This window comes from Canis aureus, chromosome 7, assembly GCF_053574225.1.
Source record: "Canis aureus isolate CA01 chromosome 7, VMU_Caureus_v.1.0, whole genome shotgun sequence".
Classification (NCBI taxonomy): Eukaryota; Metazoa; Chordata; class Mammalia; order Carnivora; family Canidae; genus Canis; species Canis aureus.
This window is the reverse complement of record NC_135617.1, coordinates 27030809-27053609: the sequence shown is the minus strand read 5'-3', so window position 1 is coordinate 27053609 and position 22801 is coordinate 27030809. Positions and strand designations below refer to the sequence as shown.

The following is a 22801-nucleotide window of genomic DNA, read 5'->3' as shown; positions in this document are numbered from 1 at the left end:
ATCATAAATAAATAAATAAATAAATAAATAAATAAATAAATAAATAAAAAAGACTGTGATAAAGACTAACAATGCAATCTCTGAGCAACCACTCAAGAGAAGAAACAAGAGAAGAAAATAAAGGAGACATAAATAAAAAGCCAATGGAAGAGATAAAATGGAATATTAAAAAATACTCAAGTAACCCAAAGAAAGGCAAGAAAGAAGTAAAAGAAGAATAAGAATATATGGAACAAATGTAAAACAAATACCAAGATCAAAGACCTAGCAATAGGGGCAGCCCCGGTGGCTCAGCGGTTTAGCACTGCCTGCAGCCCAGGGCGTGATCCTGGAAACCCTGGATCGAGTCCCACGTCAGGCTCCCTGCATGGAGCCTGCTTCTCCCTCTGTCTGTGTCTCGGCCTCTCATTCTCTCTCTGTGTCTCTATGAGTAAATAAATAAAATCTTAAAAAAAAAAAAAAAAAAAAAGACCTAGCAATAAACATAGAAGTATTACATTAAGTGTAAAGGTATATTACATACCCTGACTAGAAAGCAAAGATTAACAAACTAGATTTTTTTAAAGTAAGATTCAACTCTATGGTGTTTACAAGAAATATTAAACACTTTAATCATATAGAAAAAGACATACAATGCAAGCCCCTCTGTAAGAACAATGTAGCCATATTAATCCCAAATCAAGTAGACTTCAAGACAGAGAATTACCAGAGATAAGAACACTTTATAATGATAAAAGGACAAATTCATCATAAAGATATAACAATCCTAAATGTGTCTGCACCTAATAATAATGTTCAAAATACATGGGAAAAAAATTACAAAACTGAAGGTAAAAATAGCGAATCCATTAAAAAATCATAAAGAATACAGAATATTTTTAGACAATCCATCAACTTAACCAAATTGACATTTATAGAACACTACCCAACAAAGCAAAACAGAAGTTCTCACACAAACAGGAAACATTAAGACATATGGAGGAGCTACAGAACAAGTTTCAATAAATTTGAAAAAGACTGAAATCACGTAGAATATGTTGTCTAACCAGAACAGTATTTTTTTTTCAGAACAGTATTTTTTTTAAAGATTTATTTATTTGAGAGAAAGAGAAAGAACACGCACATGCACAAGCCAAGCGGGGTGGAGACTGGGGAGGGGCAAGGGAGACAAGGAATCTTTAAGCAGACTCCAAGATGAGCAATAAGTCCCCACATAGGGCTTGTTCCCTGGGCCCTGAGATCATGACCTGAGGTGAAATCAAGAGTCAGATCCACCTGGGCACTCCTAATAACAATATTAAATTAGAAAACCACCACAGTATGATATCTCAAAAATCTCCAAATGTTAAATTTAAGTCAAAGAATAAACCACAGGGAAATTTAAAAATATTTAAAACTTAATTACAATAAAAAACATCACATATTTGGGGCTTAGTCAGTAGAGCACGTGATTCTTGATCTCAGGGTTGTGAGTTCAAGCCCCACGCTGGGTGTAGAGCTTATTTAAAAACCAAAACAGGGCAGCCCTGGTGGCCCAGCAGTTCAGCCCACGGTATGATCCTGGAGACCCGGAACTGAGTCCCACGTCAGGCTCCCTGTATGGGGCCTGCTTCTTCCTCTGCCTGTGTCTCTGCCTCTCTCTCTCTCTCTCTGTGTCTGTCATGAATAAATAAATAAAATCTTTAAAAAAAAATAAAAATAAAAACAAAAACAAAAACGAAAAACAAAAAACAACAGGGGCATCCGGGTGGCTCACTCAGTTAAGCATCCAACTCTTGATCTCAGCTCAGGTCATAATCTAATAAGATCAAGACCCACATCAGGCTCCACTCACTGGAAAGTCTACTTGAAGTTCTCCCTCTTCCTTTCCCTCTGTCCCTATCCCACTCTCATGCTCTCTCTCTAAAATAAGTAAATCTTTAAAAAAAAAACAAAAAAAACTCAAATATCCAAAATTTTGGAAATTTAGATATAGGAATTCATAGACAGAAATTTATAGTTTTTAAAAACCCTGTATTCAAAAAGAAGCCAGGAATAAAATTAAGAAACCAGAAAAAGAAATGCAAACTGAACTCAATGTAATTAGAAGAAAATAAAAATAAAAGTAGAAAATTAGCAAATCGAAAATATTAATAGATTTGATAAAACCCCTAGCACTAGAGATTAAGAAAAAGAAAGTACAAATTACCAATTACATCACTATAGCTCCACATGGAAATAACTCAGTGACAATAAAATAGGTTACTGAGATGCATTAAAAACATTCAAAAAATTTAGTATCAATTCATGATAAAAACTCTCAGCAAACCAGGAAGAGAAGGAAACTTTCTCAATCTGATCAACGATATCTACAAAAAGAAACCCAGACTAATACCATACATAATGGAATAACACTAAGTGATATCCCCCTAAGAGCAGGAACAAAGCAAGGATGTCAACTTTTTTTTTTTTTAAGGATGTCAACTTTCACCCCCCTTCAATTCAACATTAAAGTAAAGGTCCTAACCATTGCAATAGGTAATAAAAAGAAATAAAAGGCATAAACACTATAAAGGAAAAACTTAAACTATATTTGCAAATGACATAATTATGTACGTAGAAAATCTTAAGGAAATATACAAAAAAGCTTATAGAACTAGTAAGTGAATATAGCAATGGTACAGGATACAGAGTCAATATGCAAAAGAATCCATTCTATTTCTGTACATTAGCCACAATTTTAAAATTATTTTAAATACCACATGCAAATACCTCCAAAAACATAAAGACCTACAGTGAAAACTATGAAACATTATAGAGAGAAATTAAATAAGGCTGAAATGAAATGAATGGAAAAATATTCCATGTATATACACTGGAAACCAAATACTGTTGAGATGGCATTACTCCCTGAGTTAATCTATACAATAGATTTAATGCAATTCTAAAAAAAAAAAAAAAAAAACCTACAAAGTAGGCTTTGTGTGTGTGCATGTATGTATGTGTATCCATGAGCATGTATGTGCGTGTGTGTGTGTGTGTGTGTGTGTGTGGAAATAGGCAATTTGATTCAAGACATCCTATGTAGTCACAGTAATCAAGACTGTGGTATTGGTCAAAAATCGGACATATGAATCAATGGAAAAAAAGAGAATCCAGACACACATATATGGTCAAATAATTTAACAAGATGCCAAAGAAACTCAAGATGGGGAAAGAAATGCCTCTTAAAAAAATCAGTATCAGAAAAACTGGATATCCATACCCATAGGAAGGAAAAAATGAACCTCCAACCCTACCTAATATCAACATGAAAATATTTCAAGATCACAAACCTACATGTAAAATATAAAACTATAATGCATCCAGAGAAAAATGAGCAAACATCACTTTGACTTAGGTTAACAAAGATTTCTAATAGAAGTCTCTGAAAGCACTAACCATAAAATTAAAAATATATATTGAATACCATCAAAATTTTAAAATTCTACTCATTAAAAGAAAATGAAAAGACAACCCATAGTCTGGAAGAAAATATTCTTATTATTTATTTCTGACAAAAGACTTACATCTAGAATATATAAAGAACTCCTATAATTTAACGACAAAAAGAAAAACAATTCAATAAAAAAATAAGCAAAAGACTTAAACACTTCCATCATACAAAGATAACTGAATGACCAATAAGCATATGATAAAATGTTCAACAGCAGTCATTAGAGAAATGCAAGTTAAAAGCACAATAAGATACCACCACACACCCACTAAAATGGCTAATATTAAAAAGACAAAACCACCAAATTTTGATAAAGGTATGGAGCTACTAGAATTCTCACACATTTGCTAGAAAGAGTAAAAGAGTACAATAACTTTGGAAAACAATGTGGTAATTTCTCATAAAACAAAATATATACCTACCCTGTGACCCAGTAATTCTACTTCCAGTTATTAAACATACACTCAACAGAAAGCCTTATACAGGAATGTGCAGAGCAATTTTATCCATAATAGCCCAAAAGTGAAAGCAGTACAGATATACTCATCCATAAGAGGAATGAATTAAAACAAAAATAAAAACAAAACAAAACCATGGTACACTCATACAAAAGACTACTACTTAACACTAAAAAAGAGCAAACTATTCCTCTATACAACATGAACCAATCTTAAAAAGCATTATCCCAAATTAATGAAGCCAGGCACAAAAGAGCACATACAATGTACTCCATTTATATAAGGAAACTGTACAGTCAAAACTAATCTGAGGCTAGAGAAATGAGACCTGTGACTGCTTGGGAGGAGTGGGAGTGTTTGGGAAGGGTCCTAACTTTCTGGGGTGATGATAATGTTCTATATCTTGATAAAGGTGTAGGTTACACAGATGTATAGATGTGTCAAAACTCATCAAACTTTGCATTTAAATTCTATGAGTTTCATTGTGTAAATTATATATCAATTTTTTAAAGTTATATTTAAAAATAAGTCAGTTGGTTGAAGTTAGTTATAACTTATGTTCCAATCTGGAAATGAGTGGACACTTAAGAGACAACTCAAAGATGCATTTAGATTTTCTAGTAAAATGAAATTTAGTACAATGACACATGACAACTACAAAATCAGATGTGATCTAAACATTCAAATGTATTTACAGTATATAACAAATACATTAAAAAGTGTAAAAATGACTTTGGTAAAGTGCACAGGTAAGCCTCACCCACAGTCAGACATATCTGCAATACATGCACCGCTCCTTCTTGTTTCAGAAAGTTCATAAAACGAAATAAGAGATCTTGCTGCTCTCTGATTTGCTTCAATTCTAACTTCAGCACCTTGATACAATATGGGAGAAGAGTAAGTCAAGTCCATATATCAACACTGATAAAATAGTTTATATTAAAAATAATAGGGGAACCTGAGTGGTTCAGTCAGTTAAGTGTCTGCCTTCAACTCAGGTCATGATCTCCAGGTCCGGAGATCAAACCCCACGTCAGGCTCCCTGTTCAGCAGGGAGTCTGCTTCTCCTCCCCCCTCTGCCCCGAACCCCCTACTCATGCTATCCCTCTCTCTCTCTCTAATAAATAAATAAAATCTTTAAAAAATAAATAAGTAAAAAATTTTTCTTAAAGATTTTATTTACTCATGAAAGACAGAGAAAGAGGCAGAGACACAGCAGGGGGAGAAACAGGCTCCAGGCAGGGAACCCAATGTGGGACTCGATCCCAGGACTTTGGGATCATGCCCTGAGCCAAAGGCAGATGCTCAACAACTTGAGCCACCCAGGTGCCCCAAGTAAATAAAAATTTTAACAATAATATACATTATTGCTAAAAATACTTACAGATGGCTTTTTATTTCTAGGTTCTGCAAATTTCTGCAAGAATGGAACCAAAGGGGAAGGCAGTTCAGTTGCTTTCTCAGGCTATGAAGAAAGAGAATTTATTAATTCAATAAAAGTATCATATGCTTTGACAGATATGAATCAAAATTCAAAGTTAATACTCAATACTCACTGGACTGTCATCTATGAAGATGATAAGTAAATGATTCACAGTATCCTAATGGAAAATAATACACATAGGTCAAAATAATTCTATTACTATATTCTGCCCAAAATTCTCAAAACTTTCTGCATATTGTGAAAGTTTCTAGAAAAATAAAAAAACAAATGGAACAGTGGCAAAGCAGTTGTACATATGTAACATAGAGGCACTTTAAAAAATATGCAATGTAGGGGATGCCTGGGTGGATTAGTTGGTTGAGCATCTGACTCTTGATTTCAGCTCAGGTCATGATCTCAGGATTGTAGGAATGAACCCCATGCTAGGCTTTACACTTAACAAGGAGTCTGCTGGGATTCTCTTTCCCTCTCCCTCACCCTATACCACTACCCCAGCTCATGCTTATGCTCTCCCTCTCAAATCAATCAATCTTTAAAAAAAATGCAATGCTAAAAAAAAAATAAATAAATAAATAAAAAATGCAATGCAGGGCAATAAAAAGAAAGTGGGCAAAGAAAAAGTTATTCTAACTTCAGCATTTAAAATGTTCATAAATTAGTCCTGCTTCTTCAAAATCGTACTGGTTCAAAAGTAAAAACAACTCAAGTGTCCACCAATGGATGAATAAATAGCAAAATATGGTATATACCTACAATGGAATATTATTCAGCCTTGAGGAGGCAGGAAATTCTAATATATGCTACAAAGTGGATGAATCTTGGGGACATTATGCTAAGGGAAATAAGGCCATCATAAAAGACAAATACTGCATGGACACACTTATACAAGGTACCAGGAAGAGTCAAATTCATAGAGATAGAAAGTATGGTAGTAATTGCCAGTATATAGGAAGAAGGAAGAATGGAGAATTACTACTTAATGGCTATAGAGTTTCAGCTTTGTAAGATGAAAAGAGTTCTAGAGATGGGTAGTAGTGATGGCTGCTCAAAAATGAGTGTATTTAATATCACTGAACTGTATGTACAAAAACATTTAAGATGATAAACTTGATGTTATAGTATTTTACCACAATTTAAAACCATTTTTTAAGCCTTACTGGATCAGCTAGGAAATCCAAAGAAGGAAGGAATACCGAACCAGAGAGGATCTCTCTTAAAAGCAAAGTCAGGGATCTGGAAAAACAAACAATATTGTACATATTTAGTGATTTACATCCGTTCTTACCTGGAGATCTCACTAAAATGCTGACTATGATCCAGTAGATATGTCCCCCAAGATTCTGAATTTCTTTAAAGTTCCCAAATAATGCTCATTTATGCTAGTGGTTCACAGACCATACTTGGATTCCTGAACTGGCTAAAAGAAGTACTGTTTAAGAGAAAAAAGCATTTCCTTAACAGAAGGGATTTGGATGAGGATTAGAAAACATCCCCACCTCAGAATATTTAAAATATTTAATACATTTTTAAATTAATGTTTAAAGCAAGTAAGTTTTTAATAGTCTAATACATTTCATAATTATAATATTTAAATATTATACATTAATCTGTTCAAATAAAAATATTTTCATTAAAATATTTAAAATACTAGTATTTTTTGATACAAATTTTATGTTATGAATAAAATAAAGTAATATTTAAAGTACATTACTGCAGGGAATGCTTGGATGGCTCAGTCAGTACAGTACATGCAACTCTTGATCTAGGAGTTTCTAGATCAACTGGTAAGTTCACATCCCACTTTGAGTGTAATTACTTAAAAATAAAACTTAAATAAATAAAATTTAAAAGTACATCACTAAAAATAAGCCATGGTTTCTCCTCTAAGAATTATCAGGGTGAAAGTAATGAGGTAAGTTTATGAAATAATCTAAACATGTTTCTACCAGAAAAAGGATGGTCTAGATAAATTCTAATTTATTCTTCAGAGATATAACCTTAAAACACAAACTTTGTTTAGTTTGTTTAAAGTTTTCTGTTACTGAGTCAGAATGTTTATGTCTTTAAAATGGAAGACAGAGGAATTAACAAAGTATAATGATCTCAAATTTAAGAAAAGCTAATTTTTAAAAAAAGTTTAAAAAAAGAAAATGAATAGTTCCTATTTGATTAAAAAAAAAAAGAAAAGCTGATTTTATTCATATTTATCTTGATTTCCCAGGATCACTTCCCCCTCAAAAAAACTCCAAGTAACACAACACATCATGAGTGCTTAGCACCTAAAATGGCATTTTAAGACCTGACAAATTATATTTCTTAAATGCAAAGTTACATCACAGGTTAATCTCAAGTTTTAGTATACTCCTATTATGATCAAGAATAACAGTATACATATGGCATGGTATGCAAATACTGCTATGACATTTTCCGGACTATTTATACCTGCAGTCTGTTGCTTTAGGAGGTAAAATATAAGGAAAAAGTAGTTCAGTAAGTTTCCTTAAATAGTGTAATTCATCTCTTCGGCTCCTCAAAGCCACATGAAGCTCTGGACCATATTCTTCTAAAGCAGCTTGCTGTAAAAACTCTGTATTTTCTACTATAAGTAGAGATAAAATAAATAAATAAATATTGAAAGAAGTTAAGCAACACTAAATAACTTCAGCCATTTCTACTAACCAACAGTAAACCATTTACACAGTCATTCCTTTCCTAGCCCTCCTTTCTTTCTAATATGTATTCTACTGGGAAATTTTTTACAAACAGGATATAAGAGTAATAATTTTCCTCCTTGACAGAAGTTTTTTTTTTTTTTGCCAGAAGTTTGATAAATTAAAAATTTGATAAAAAGACCTTTCCCCATGGCAAACAAGAATTTTAATTCATATCACTACTTTGCAAATGATATTAAACAAAAGCAAATATTTATTTTGAAAAGTGGAAAAAACTACAGACAACTTCTAGCACATATAAAACTATTATCAGAAGTTATACCTTGTTCATCTTCTGCAAACACACACACACACACACATACACACACACAAAAACCCTGTTAAAATTCTTTGTCTCTGCTTTCATATTTGATTGATATAAATATGAAAGCAGAGACAATCATTCAGGTAGGGATGCCTGCGTGGCTCAGGGCTTGAGCATCTGCCTTTGGCTCAGGCCATGATCTCCAGGTCCTGAGATCGAGTTCTGTGTCGAGTTCCTCTCAGGGAGCCTGCTGCTACCTCTGCCTACGTCTCTGTCTCTCTCCCTGTGTCTCTCATGAATAAATAAAATCTTTAAAAATAAATAAATAAATCATTCAGGTAAACTTTTAAAGCATTTATAGTATAAAAACTGGCTTCTTAGGTTAAGTTCTAGGTCTTCTGTTCAGAATATAGGACATAAGAGATACGGAACTGTTTATGGCAGAAGTCCTATGAAGAGATAAATTACTTGATAAATATTAACTGATGATAAAACTTATATTAAAAGAAAGCTTTCAGGGTGCCTGAGTGGCTCAGTGGTTGAGCATCTGCATTTGGCTCAGGTTGTGATCCCAGGCTCCTGGGATTGAGTCCCGCATTGGCTCTGCCTATGTCTCCGCCTCTCTCTCTGTCTCTCATGAATAAATAAATAAAATCTTTTTAAATAAGTTAAAAAATAAAAGAAATTTGGACAGCCCCGGTGGCTTAGCAGTTTAGCGCCACCTTCAGCCAAGGGCGAGATCCGGATCTCTCTCTCTGTGTGTGTGTATGTGTGTGTGTGTGTGTGTGTGTGTGTGTGTGTCTAATAAATAAATAAATAATCTTTAAAAAAATAAAAATAAAGAAATTTGTTTTAAAATTTTTAAAAAATGCAGGAAACCTGATAGGGACTCGATCCTGAAACTCCAGGACCACGCCCTGAGCCGAAGGCAGACACTTAACCACTGAACCACCCAGGCATCCCTAAAAGAAATTTTTCTTCAAAGGCCAAGTATTAAACTAGCATTTTAGAAAGACAGTTGAGGGGTGGGCAGTGGGAAAGGGCAGCGGAAAAGGGAGAGCTTCTAGAGCAGACTCTGCTGAGTATGGAGCCTGATGCAGGGCTCCATCTCATGATCCTGGGATCATGATCAGAGCCGAAATCAAAGGGTCAGAGACTTAGCTGCCTAAGCCACCCAAGTGCTCCAAACTAATATTTTAACTTAAAGGTAATAGTATTGTCACTCTTTTTTACACACCTCAAAAGACATGGAGGAAAACAAGTCATGCTTTCCCCTATTTGCACTTTGTGCCAAGTTTAAAACCATGGAGTCTATGAAAGGAATCTTAACTGTAATTCAATGGCATTTGACTATTTTCTTCTATTTTTATTTAAAGAGGATGCCATGCACATTAACCCCAAAAAGCCAATATACACATTCTAATAGTGTGAGTAGTAAGAAGGTAAATGAAGGCTACCTGTGCCTGAGATACAAAAGAAAGACTGGTAAAGATGGATGTAGTTTTTACAAGAAATGCATTTTATTTCATAGTTATGCCATTATTTACTAAGCATTTTCTCCAAGAATTTAGGGCACAGACCTTTTAAAAATTTGTCATGAGCCAGAATTTAAAATAAGACTAAGCCATGCTAAATTCCAGCTATACTTAACTAATATGATCTGGAACAAATGATATAAACCATATGAGCCTCAGTTCCCATAGCAATAAAGAGTAGATATAAGTAGATATAAACACTGAAAAGTCACCATGCAAAGTGAATAAAAATTATAACATTCAATGTGATTAAGCATTCACACACAATATATAAATTAAAAAACCAGATTGGAATCTATTCAACATCTGTCAGACATGAAAGTTTTTTGTAGCTCTAGATAATGAGAAAATAATCAACCAAAAGATAAAAAAGAATATAGGGAGGAAAATCGTAATTAAGAATATAAGCAAAATATAGATGCTGGAAAACAGAGCATGGATTAATTCCCACTAATCATCAGTACATCTACTGCCTAATCATTTAGCAGTTTCCAACCAAAACAGGAAACAGGAAAGGTCTTCAGACCTATCTCTTTGATATCTTTAGGATGAAAAACTGGAAAGTAAGGTCCTTCTGCGCAATTTACTATTAATTTAAATTAAACCAGTGCAGGGCATCTGGGTGGCTCAATCAGTTAAGCATCTGACTTTGGCTATGGTCATGATCCCAGAGTTCTAGGATCAAGCCCCATGTCAAGCTCCCTGCTCAGCAGAGAACCTGCCTTTCACTCTCCCTCTACTACTCCCCCTGCTTCTAAGTGCTCTCTTCCTCTTTCTGACAAATAATCTTTTTTAAAAAATAATTAAACTACTACTTCTAATGTGTATACATTCAGTATTTCTTTTTTTTTTTTTTTAAGATTTTATTTATTCATGAGAGACACAGAGAGAGAGAGGCAGAGACACAGGCAGAGGGAGGAGTAGGCTCCATGCAGGGAGCCTGACGTGGGACTCGATCTGGGGTCTCCAGGATCAGGCCCTGGGCTGAATGTGGCACTAAACCACTGGGCCACCTGGGCTGCCCACATTCAGTATTTCTAAGAGCCACAACAGTACATACACAGACAGAAAACAATTATCTAATCCCTATTCTCAAGAGACAAGATTGCAAAGAAAACACAGAGAGTAAAAGGAATATGAATGAAGAGATAAACCTTTAATTAACTTCTGAACAATGCACAATTGTGAGGCCAAAGAATTTAGAAAACAAAACCATGCATTAAAGTAATGAAAATTCAAAAACCTGAAAACCGTTTTTTATAAGTCTATCTAGTTCACTGTTGCAATATTTAGAATACCAGGACATGTGAATAAAATAAAAGCCCATCTAATCTCAGGCCTTTTAATTCTATGGATCTCATTAACTACAATGTTATTAATTAATCAAATCTAGCATTTTATGGTGATTTTATAGTTGGGAACCATTTTTTGCATTAATAGTACCAAATTAGCAACTCCCCCCTTGTAAAGACTCAATAATAAATTTCATACTAAAATAATAAATTTCACACACACACACACACACACACACACACACACATCACCACTCAGAGATAAAAAAAAAAATTGGGGAATTTTATTTAAACTGATAATTCAGCTAAAAATAAAAGGTGTCTCCATTTACTCAGAGCCTGTGTTCAAAGTATCTATCTTTAGAAAAACGACTAGATTAAAAATACTTCTCCGACATAAAAACCAGCACATAAATGTTTACAGCAGCTTTATTCATAAGTACCCAAACTTGGAAGCAGGCAAAATGTCCTTCAATAAGTGAATGGATAAATAAACTGTGGCATATCCATACACTGGAATATAACTAAGCAATAAAAAGAAATGAGCTATTGAGCCATGAAAAGACACTGAGGAGCCTTAAATCCGTATTTTTAAATAAAAGAAGGAAGTCTGGAAAGGCTATAGTATGATTCTAACTATATCACATTCGGGAAAAGGCAAAGGTGTGCAGACAACAAAAAGATCAATGGTTGCCCGAGGTTCATGAAGCAAAGAGGGAGATGTCTGTGTGAAACACAGGGGATTTCTTTTTTTTTTAATTTTTATTTATTTATGATAGTCACAGAGAGAGAGAGAGAGAGGCAGAGACATAGGCAGAGGGAGAAGCAGGCTCCATGCACCGGGAGCCCGACGTGGGATTCGATCTGGGGTCTCCAGGATCACGCCCTGGGCCAAAGGCAGGCGCTAAAGCGCTGTGCCACCCAGGGATCCCCACAGGGGATTTCTAAAGCAGTGAAACTATTCAGTAATGGCAGATAGATGGCATTATGCATTTGTCAAAACCAGGAGAAGGTATAATACAAAGAGTAAGCCCTAATGAAAACTGTGGACTTTAATTAATAATAATATGTCAATATTGGTTTATCAAAAGTAACAAATGTAGCAACTAATACAAGATGTTAATGGGGAAAAGATGAAGATACATGAGCACCCTCATAATCTATATTTCCTGCTCAATTTTCTATAAATTTAACCTGCTCTAAAAAGTAAAATTTACTGGGTGCCTGGCTGGCTCAATCAGTGGATTGGGATTCTTGATATCAAGTTGTGAGTCTGAGCCCCACATTGCGGGTAGAGATTACTTAAAAATAAAATCTTTAAAAATAATAATAATAATAAATTTACTCATAAAAACCCCACTTTTTCTGTTTTGTTTTGTTTTTTTTTAAGAATTTATTTCTGTATGTGAGAGAGAGAGAGAAAGAGAGCATGTGCACACAGGGAGAGGGGCAGAGTGAGAGGAAGTAGCAGAATTTCCACTAAGCAGTGAGCCAGATTTGGGGCTGGATCCCAGGACCTTGGAATCAACCTGAACCAAAGGCAAATGCTTACCCAACTGAGACACCCAGATGCCCCTATGGGTTTTTTGGTTGTTTTTTTGTGGGGTTTAGGGGGGGTTAGAATTTATTTATTTGACCAAGAGAGAGACAGCAAGACAGCACAAGCAGGGGGAGCAGTAGGCAGAGAGAGAGGGAGAAGCAAGCTCCCCACTGAGCAAGGAGCCCGATGTGGGGCTCAATCCCAAGACCCCGGGATCATGACTTTAGTCAAAGGCAGAGGCTTAACCAACTGAGCTACCCAGGCACCCCAAATACTTTCTTTTTTTTTTTAAGATTTAATTTATTTATTCATGAAAGAGACAGAGAGAGAGAAGCAGAGACATAGGCAGAGGGAGAAGCATGCTCCCCATGGGGAGCCTGACGTGGAACTTGATCTCAGGACCCCGGGATCACAACCTGAGCTGAAGGCAGATGCTCAACCACTAAGCCACCCAGGCGTCTCCCAATTTTTTTCTTTCTTTCTTTCTTTCTTTCCTTTTTCTTTCTTTCTTTCTTTCTTTCTTTCTTTCTTTCTTTCTTTCTTTCTTTCTTTCTTCCTTCCTTCCTTCCTTCCTTCCTTCCTTCCTTCCTTCCTTCCTTCCTTATTTATTTATTTATTTATTTATGATAGTCACACAGAGAGGAAGAGAGAGAGGCAGAGACACAGGCAGAGGGAGAAGCAGGCTCCATGCACCGGGAGCCCGACGTGGGATTCGATCCCGGGTCTCCAGGATCACGCCCTGGGCCAAAGGCAGGCGCCAAACCGCTGCGCCACCCAGGGATCCCTCCCAATTTTTTTCTGATAGTAAAGTAGCCTTGACAAAATGGCTCTTATAAGATCATTGCTATCTTCAAGTTTGTTTTTATCAGTGACAGGATAATGATATTTGTTAATTTTTTTTAAGATTTTATTTATTCATGAAAGACACAGTGAGGGGATCACTGGTGGCTCAGCAGTTTAGCGCCTGCCTTCAGCCCAGGGCATGATCCTGGAGACGCGGGATCGAGTCCCACATCGGGCTCCCTACATGGAGCCTGCTTCTCCCTCTGCCTGTGTCTCTGCCTCTCTCTCCCTTTCTCTGTGTATTTCATGAATAAGTAAAATCTTAAAAAAAATAAAAATAAAAAAAGACAGAGAGAGAGAGAGAGAGGCAGAGATATAGGCAGAGGGAGAAGCAAGCTCCTCACAGGCACCCTGATGTGGGACTCAATCCCAGGACTGGAATCACACCCTGAGCCAAAGGCAGACGCTCAACTGCTAGGTCCCCAGGAGTCCCAATATTTATTAATTTTTATTCAACAGTTAAATCACACATATTCAAACTCTTTTTAACTATTTTGAAGGTAAAACTACTTTTAGCTGTTATTAAATGATAAACACAGAAAAAAATCTTAAATATATACATAAAATTTGAAATGCTTCTCATAACTGAAGAATTATTCATACCAAAAAACAAACTAATAATTTGATTTATTTTGATTTCAACTCTACCTAGAACACAATTTCCCCAAATGAACTGCTTATATTAACTGATATTATGAAGGAGGGAATATTGGTTCCATACTCAAACCAATTTGGGATATGGGAAACTAAAAGCTATTTAAATAGTTAAAGATATATATATATATATTTTTTTTTGCTACAGGACTACTCAGAGATTTTGGTATGCTAATATTTACTGGGAATTTCCAGAAGGGGAATATAATACATAGTAATTGTCAGAAAATAAGACCATGAAACCTCTTCTACACAGTTACATACATGGAATAGTATGTAGCACTGACAAAGAATACCAAAAGCACTGGGAAAACACTGACAAAGAACACTAAATGCAAACACAAGAAAATCAGTTTGTTTGTTTTAAGATTTTATTTATTTATTCATGAGAGACACAGAGAGAGAGGCAGAGATAGGCAGAGGGAGAAGCAGGCTCCCCAGAGGGAGCCTGATGCAGGACTCAATCCTGGAATCCCAGGATCACTCCAAGAGCTGAAGGCAGATGCTCAACTGCTGAGCCACCCAGGTATCCCGGGAAATCAGTTTTGCAGAGAAAGTATAGAGCATCAATGTAATTTTGTTAAAAAAAATAAAATAAAATCAGTTTGATCTAAAAGCAAGACAAGTCCCAAATGAAGATTTCATTCATTCAATCAGAAAGCATTTGCTGAACATATGGTACACGCAAATCATGACCATATAAAGGCCAGGACATTCACAAAAAACTGCAAATGGGTGATCCCAGCCAACACATAATAGTGAAATATAAGAGTAAATCAAAATATTTGACTAGAAAGTATTTATTTATTTATTTATTTTTAAAGATTTTATTTATTTATTCATGAGAGACACAGAGAGAGAGGCAGAGACACAGACAAAGGGAGAAGCAGACATGATGTGGGACTTGATCCCGGGACTCCAGGATCACGCCCTGGGCCCAAGGCAGGCACTATAGCGCTGAGCCCAGGCATCCCCGACTAGAAAGTAGACTCCATAACAGAGTCGCTAAATTTTTTTTTAGTAGAGATAACATGAGAATTGTGGTATTGTGAAATTAAAATGGTAGCAATGGGCTGGAATAGGGCAAAACTGTTGAAATCATTAAGAAGAGAAAGGGGGGAAGAGATGAGAGATAACTGAGAAGGAATAATAAAGGTAACAGACTATCACTTAAAAGAAGATGACAGTCATCAATGATGACAGTCAAAAGTTAACTATATTTGAATTTTCATAGATTCCTGAGTTTTCACAATCACTTATACTGTAAACAAAGTATTAAAAAGGATTTTGGGAAAAAAAAGGATTTTGGTTTAAAAGAATACTTTCACAGCATTTGTGAACATCAATTAATACATCAGTATTTATACTTAGGTATTTAAGGTGAAAGTATATGAAAATCAAACTTTATAGTAGAAAACTGTATTACCTTTCTGACTGGCTTTAACTATCACTTCTATATGCTTCATTGCTGCTTTTAAAAGTTTCTTGGTTATAATAGATGGAATATCCACCTAGAAAAATTCAACATTAAAATAAAAATTTTAAAACAATTATCACTGAATTAAAATGGCAGGAGCACTATAATTAAGATACCAGAACACATGATCTTAAAAATTAGATATTATGTAGAATCTTTCAAAAATAATTTAAAAGCACTTTACATTCTTGGATCTTACTAACTGCAACTTAGGAAGTTTTTCTACCACTCTAAAGAAAATATATCTTAATACGCATACATTATATATATACTAAATTTTCTCACAAAATAGTATCTTTATTCTTGATTTATTTCTTTAATGTGTTTCTTTTAAATACATTCAAAAAAAACTCAAGTAATTATTATCCCTTTGGGGCAACAAATTTGTTTACTAAGGTTACTTAAAAATGAAGTCTTTTAATTCAGTTTAACAAGATAAATCCTGGTTTTAAGTTATATAGAAGCATTCTATTTTGGAATAATATTGCATTTCATCATTCCCCACAGGCATTTTTTCAGCTTAAAATCTGGAAACTGTACTGACTATGGTTGGTAGGTTAGTGATGGAAGATTGAAGGCTTATATGTACACACATAAAAGAGACAAAAAAATAACTAAAACTAAATTGCAAATTAAATGAATCACCAAAAAGTATGTTTACTGGACTTCAACAGGCTTATCTTCTACTACAGAATTCAACACATTATATTTTCCCTTTATCAAAGGCATGAAAAATTGCATCACAGCCAAATATTGTGTTAACGTTTCAATTTTTTAAATTCTATATTAAAGGGGGAAATCACAGGTTGATAAATCTAGTAAGTGTGATTATCATAAATTCTCAATTTTTAGTGATTTACCAGTAAAGCCCAGATCAGTTTACAGATATTTTTTGGCTATATAAGATCAAACATATTCAGTAATGGGGGATATTTCTGTTTAGTAGTATGCCTTATTGCAAAGTAACATTACTCCTCATTTCTCTCTGGCTTCTTGTCCTCAATGACTATCAACTGCTGTAATATTTTTTTCATTTTTTTATAATACTAAATTTATTTTTTATTGGTGTTCAATTTGCCAACATACAGAATAACACCCAGTGCTCATCCCATCAAGTGCCCCCCTCAGTGCCCGCCACCCAGTCACCCCCACCCCCCGCCCTCCTCCCTTCCACCACCCCTAGTAGTTCGTTTCCCAGAGTTAGGAGTCTTCCATGTTCTGTCTCCCTTTCTGATATTTCCTACCCATTTCTTCTCTCTTCCCCTCTATTCCCTTTCACTATTATTTATATTCCCCAAATGAATGAGACTATATGTTTGTCCTCCTATTGACTTATTTCAAACTGCTGTAATATTTAACAAATAAACAAATATTTAACAAACAGAATGCTTTCATTTCCAAACATTTTATATTATCTTATCATCTGAGAATACTCATGAAAATTTTCATTTTTAAGTTCCATTTTGGAGACTTCAGGTCAGAATCAAAATGGTAAAATAATGGGTTCATCATTAAACTTTAATCTTAAAAAAGGCCACCATCAATGATTCATTATTTCCATTATCCCCAAACTGCCAATTTGTATTATTTAGGTAACAGTATCAGGGACAGAACATTGTACTAGGAATAAGATGACCAGGCATAATCCCATTAATTACTACCTCTGACACTTTCACAAAATTACTTTCTATAAAATGGGTATAATAATGATCTACTTATCTGCTGGGATAGTAATGCAGATAAAATGAAAAGAAAGGACAGAAAGCTTAACAATCCAGAACACAAAAGAAAATATATGGATGCTTACAACTCAATAATACATAGACAATCCAGTTAAAAAAATAGGAAAAGGATTTGAATAGACATTTCTCCAAAAAAAGATATACAAATGGCCAATAAGCATATGAAAAGATGTAAGTCATCAGGGAAATGTAAATCAAAGCCACAATGATACTACTTCATACCCATTAGACATGGTTAAAATTTTAAAAATGAGATAAAAATTAGTTGTGACAAGGAGATAGAGAAATAGAACCCTCACATAACTGGTGGGCATGTAAAATGTATAGCCACTTTGGAAAAGAGTCTGGTAGTTCCTCAAAAAGTTAAACAGAGTTACCATTTGACTCAACAATTATACTCCTAGATATGTACCCAAGGAAAATGAAAACATATATGCCCACAACCATCAAAAACACTCGTACACAAATGTTACGGCTCCATTATCCAGAAGGGTCAAAAAATGGAAATAATCCCAATGTCCATCAACTGTCGGATGAATAAATAAAATGTGGCATATCCACACAATGGAATATTATTCAGACATAAAAAAAAAGAAAGAAGTACTGATGCATGCTACAATGTAACATGGATGAACTCTGAAAACATTATGCCAAGTCAAAATAACCAATCAAAACAGACCACACATTACATGATTTCATTTATATGAAATCTCCAGAATAAACAAAGCTACAGAGACAGAAAGTAGATTAGGTGTTGGCTAGATCTAAGTAGATCAAAGAACAAGGGTTAATGGCTAAAGCGTATGAGGTCTCCTTCTGGGTGATAAAAATGTTATAAAATTGTGGTGATGGTTGAGTAAATTGAGGAATATGCTAAAAACCATCGAATTATACACTTAAATAGATGAACTGTCCAGTATACAAAGCAGACCTTAATAAAGCTGTTACCAAAAAATACATATAACACAATCAAATGTGAAGTACTTTGATTTTAAAATCACTAGGCTATCTCAAAGCTTAGCAGAGCAGAGTTATTCTACTAATACCTATCAATAAATGTATTATAATGAGTCAGCTTTTTGATCAATTAATTTTATTTGACTTACTCTAAGTTGTAATTTAAGTGGTTTATCATCAACCAATGGATATTTCTTACCAAATCTTTTATTCCAATTAAATAGTCTATACAGCTGCCTTTGACCTTTTTTAAACAATATGGTTAATGTTTATCAATTTTCTATTTATTAAATGGTAAAAGCTCATACCAAAAAACAAAGGTGAACAGAAAGAAATGCACAGGAATAATCAAAAATCAGCATCAACCCACTGCAATAGTAAGTTAACAATGATAAGGATATATTTATATGTCCTTAATACACATATTAACAAGCTTATATGAGCTTTGTTTTCAATGTGGAAAAATATCACATATATTATTCCAGCCTATTCCACTTGAGATAATTTAAGAAAAATAATTTCTCATATAAATAAGTACTATTCTACAAAATAATTTTTCATGGCCACACAGAATTCTGTAATTGGCATGTACTGTATTTTAATCAACAATCTTATCATTAGATGTCAGTTTTTCTTTTTGGCTTTCCTTATTTTAACTCACACTATAATGAATCTTTGGGGATATATTTTTATGTATATTTCTAATTATTTCTTTATAATATATTAACAAAAACAGAATTATATTTGGGAGTGTAGACATTTTTAAGTCTTTTAATAAAGGTTGCCAAACTGCCTTCCAGTATAAGAATTATACCAATTGCGATCTGTATTTGCTTTGCCTGTTTTCCTACAACCACCATTAGTAAACATTATCATCCTTTATCATTCCCAACCTGATAAGCAACAGAATAATATCCCATCAAAATAACATATTTTCAAGTATTTATTGGCCATTTTTAAATTTTTCTTTTGTGAGCTGCTTATTCATAATTTTTGCATGTATTTTCTACAGTGGTTGACTATATTGTTAATTTCTCAAAAAAGTATAGAAACATTTAACAAGATTTAACTTTAGTTACTAATAGCACATAATATACCAATCCTATCAAACTGACAAGGCAATATACAAGCATGTGTGTCTACAGTCAACACACTTAACTATATACAGGCAAAGATCCAAACATACACATATTATGTCCTAAAAATTTTTTTAAAAAGGAGATCATAATCATCACCATTTACTCAGTAAATTCATCTAAGTGAAACATGACTTTTCTTTCTATAGCTGTCTTTTTATTTCTAATCAGCACAAATGAAGATATTTAAGCATTAAGGAAAGTAAAATTTATCAATGAATCAAAAGTGACCCATTTATCTTTTAATCTAAAAAATTTTTTAAAAATACATACAGCATAGAATAAAGTAAAACTAAGATTTTTAAAAATCTCTTTAGTAATATAATAAAACCCCAAATTCCCAAATTTCTCATTATACATATATACCTTGTGAATCCTTCGAATTAAGACAGATGCAAAAAATCGTAATGTGATTCTCAGTTCATCAACAAAGGACTCATCATCTGTTACATCCCTTCAATTAAGGAAAAAAGCAAGTATTTAAAAGCTCAGAGAAACATACAGCTATTTTTTTTTAGAAACCAAGAAAAGTTTAGAACTTCCTCTTTTTTCTATTTATTTATGCTATTTTCTTCACTTTTTTAACAAATAATGCATTACATTACAGAATAAAAGATTAAAATGTACAAAGAAAAAATAGCATCTCTCATAATTCTAGTACTAAGACATAATCACTAAGTTGTAGTGTATATTTCCCTGTAGACAACCACATGTACAAAGTCATATTTTTATAATACTCCAATCATTTCCTAAGCATCATCAAAGAAATTTCTATGAAATAAAACAATGAATAATTTTGGAGGAGCAACAAAATTAATACAAAATTTTAAATTAGTTTAAAGTATTTATAAATTAATAATATAAATTAACTCTAAAAAGTTTTCTTAAATGTGTTCTATTTGAGAAAGAAAATAAACTGAAACACAAAAATTTTTAAACAAATTTTGACAACCTTCTTTTGAGGAGCTACTTTTCATTTTCCTGAAGTCCTGAGGTCCCTAAAAGAATTAGGACATTTCTCTAATCAAAACAAGCAAGAAAGATATGTATAGTGGTGATATCCTGAACTGAAGATGGTGCTATTAAGTTCCTTGGCAGAATAATGGAAGATAATTGTATTAACCAAGCTTCCCACTATCAACCCTAGGGAAGTGGCTATGTCAGCATCAATAACTACACAGAGGAGGAAATATATACTTTATCATTTAGAAATAGAGCCAGCTTTAATGAAAGGTCAGAGCATGGGCAGGGTGGGGGGAGTCTTTACAACAGGATTCATTTACAGGAAGACTTCCACCAGCTTTACTTCTGTGGCAATTGTCCCATATTTAAGATAGAATATCTTAATTAATATAAAAATATTAATTTACACAGCTTTTCAGGAAAATGCAGTATATAAATTGGATATTAAGTGTAATACATATAGAGCATCTCACCTACTAGCATGTGTTAATTAGAAAATTTAAAATATATAAAATGAGGATAGATGTCATTAAATTTTACAGTTATAAGTCAAATAGGTGTAAGTATTCAAATATGTAACTAAATACATGATGTTTTTGTAAGGAAAAGACATTAAATATATACATTGAATTTCTGATTCTCAAACTAGATTAATTTCTCAGATCTAAATTATTTTCTATATCCCACAAGGCAAAGGGCACTTGTATATCCATAGCAGATACTGAACAAAGTTACTTTGGGAAAAACATTAATATTCTAGGAAAATTCTATTAAAATTATCCTTCAATTTAATGAAACATCTAGATATAAATTTATCCTCTAAATGTACAATTATTTCAAACATAAAAAGTGCATATAAAACATTAAATCACACCATTTAGGAGTGATGAGAAATTCTCTAAGCTAATTTTCTTTCAAAAAGGAGCCAAGGTTTTTCTTTGCTATCGCTAAACTGTTTGATTGCCTATACATATGGTTCTTTTCTAGGGCCAATTATGCCTCCTGGGTAACATATGACGATCTCTGAAGACACTCTGGTGGTCACAAATAAAAGAATGAGGAGGTGCAAAAAGACCAGGGGTTCTGCTAAATATCCTATAATGCACAGGACAGTCCCCCACAACAAAGAATTACTTGACCTAAAATGTCAATAGTATCAAAGTTAAGAAATCCTGACCTACGTTGAAAACACTTCATTAGCACACTTAACTGCATTCACTAAAGAAAAACGTCTAATAGAAAGAACATACCTGTACCATGGATAAACAAAGTTTTCCAATACTAATTCAAGAACCTGTATAAAAATTCATTTTTAAAGAAAAATCAAATTAATTAACTAATTCTAGGAAAATGGACCATACTACTAAGTAATATATATTACCAAGAACCAATTTTATTATCCCAAATACTGACATCTAATATCACACTTTTACATGACAAAATGTATACATAAACCTTACATGCTTGTCATGATGATCAGAAAAGAACATATGAGAAAACACTCTGAAAACCATAAAACTCCATAAAAAGAAACAATACTGTTAGAATGACATACACACATTTCTAAGCATTCCACAACGAAAACAAATAAACAAATTGTTTCTGACTCTGAAGTTTCACTGAACTAAAAGTACTATGGAAAGAAGGAAAATAACAGGCTAGTCTTCTGGATTCCTAACTCTCTTTGTAAAATACAGGTAGGTCAGACTTACATAAGGGGCCAAAATTAGGTATCAGTGATTACTTTTGAAGGGAGAATAATGACTAAAAGGGAGTATGAGGAGGACTTCTGGAGTAAAGCTTTATTTCTTGATCTGAGTTCTGGTAGTATTAGAGATGTTCACTTTGTAAAAATTTTAGCTGTAAATTAACAATCAGTATATAAATTGTAAGTGAAAAAGTAACAAAAGAAAAGCCCTGGGTGTTAAACTTTCCATTTCTTAACTGTGCAGCATTATCTTAATTTTTAGAAAGACCTGCAACAGTGGGCAGTAACTTTCAAAAGCAGTAGGAAGGGACTGAACAAAAGTATCTAATCTGACTATATGCCTATATTAGCACTAAGAAAGGTTATAGATTCTCTAAATATTAAGGCAAAATTTGATTTTTTAATTAGAAAAACTAAGCACAAGTGATACCAGTTGGGAAAGGAAGATACAGGAAACAGGGATATGACACAGAAAGTAGACTAGAAAATTTGCCATTAAACATTTGGTCTTTATTCCCCACATTCAATCACCAAATATTACTGATTTTACAGCCTAAGTAGCTCTTTTCTACAGATCCACTGTTGAGTTCTTATCTTCTCA

At 33.7% G+C, this 22801-nt stretch overlaps 1 protein-coding gene across 7 annotated transcripts in view; it reads right to left on the bottom strand.

Moving 5' to 3' along the window:
- SNX14 (sorting nexin 14) overlaps positions 1 to 22801 on the bottom strand; it is an 80848-nt gene that overhangs the window by 41275 nt on the left and 16772 nt on the right. For 6 of the 7 annotated variants that reach the window (XM_077903164.1, XM_077903160.1, XM_077903163.1 and 3 more), the window contains 8 exons: positions 21743 to 21786; positions 19896 to 19983; positions 15644 to 15728; positions 7820 to 7976; positions 6535 to 6610; positions 5490 to 5534; positions 5318 to 5398; positions 4694 to 4808 (listed from right to left, as the gene is read on the bottom strand). In XM_077903164.1, coding sequence (XP_077759290.1) covers positions 4694 to 4808; positions 5318 to 5398; positions 5490 to 5534; positions 6535 to 6610; positions 7820 to 7976; positions 15644 to 15728; positions 19896 to 19983; positions 21743 to 21786 — 691 coding nt within the window. The remainder of the gene's footprint in view (positions 1 to 4693; positions 4809 to 5317; positions 5399 to 5489; positions 5535 to 6534; positions 6611 to 7819; positions 7977 to 15643; positions 15729 to 19895; positions 19984 to 21742; positions 21787 to 22801) is intronic. The other variant, XM_077903162.1, reaches the window with a different exon arrangement.